Source organism: Camelina sativa, unplaced genomic scaffold (genome assembly GCF_000633955.1).
Source record: "Camelina sativa cultivar DH55 unplaced genomic scaffold, Cs unpScaffold07406, whole genome shotgun sequence".
In the NCBI taxonomy this organism is placed as follows: Eukaryota; Viridiplantae; Streptophyta; class Magnoliopsida; order Brassicales; family Brassicaceae; genus Camelina; species Camelina sativa.
In genome coordinates this window covers 1-464 of record NW_010928477.1, presented here as the reverse complement: position 1 = coordinate 464, position 464 = coordinate 1, and the positions used below count along the sequence as shown (strand labels likewise).

At 44.4% G+C, this 464-nt stretch overlaps 1 protein-coding gene across 1 annotated transcript; it reads left to right on the top strand.

Annotated features, from left to right (window-relative positions):
* Positions 1–6: 6 nt before the first annotated feature.
* LOC109131893 lies at positions 7–461 on the top strand (the record flags this gene model as incomplete). Its single annotated transcript, XM_019243067.1, has 1 exon — positions 7–461. A coding segment is annotated over exon 1 (437 nt), but the record flags the coding sequence as incomplete, so codon positions are not given.
* Between the last annotated feature and the right edge of the window lie 3 nt (positions 462–464).

The window sequence follows — 464 nt, the reverse complement described above, 5'->3', positions numbered from 1 at the left end:
TCAAGAGCCGAGAGTCCTGCTGCAATGGAGGATTTGTCTCTCTGGAAGCATGAGAATCGTGTGGAATCTCTGCCAACAAAGGACCCAGTTCTTGCAGTATTTGGCCAGAAAGCTACTCAAGTTGATGAACCTGAACCACAGGTGGACGTTAGTCTAGGTGCTTCTGGTCCTGCCTTAGTTGGAGAAGATTTTACAATGCCTATTGTCGTAACTTCAAAGGGTCATGCCGTATACAATGGTGAATTGAAGATTAATTTAGTTGATGTGGGTGGTGGTGGTTTGTTTAGCCCAAGAGAAACAGAACCGTTTTCTCTAGAAAGCCATCATGTTGAAATCTGTGGAATTGATGGGGCAGAGGGCAACGATGAATCTGAATCTGAAACAGGAAACATAAAGAAAATTCAGCAATCTTTTGGGCTGGTTTCTGTTCCAGACCTGAAGGAAGGGGAATCATGGACGTGCAA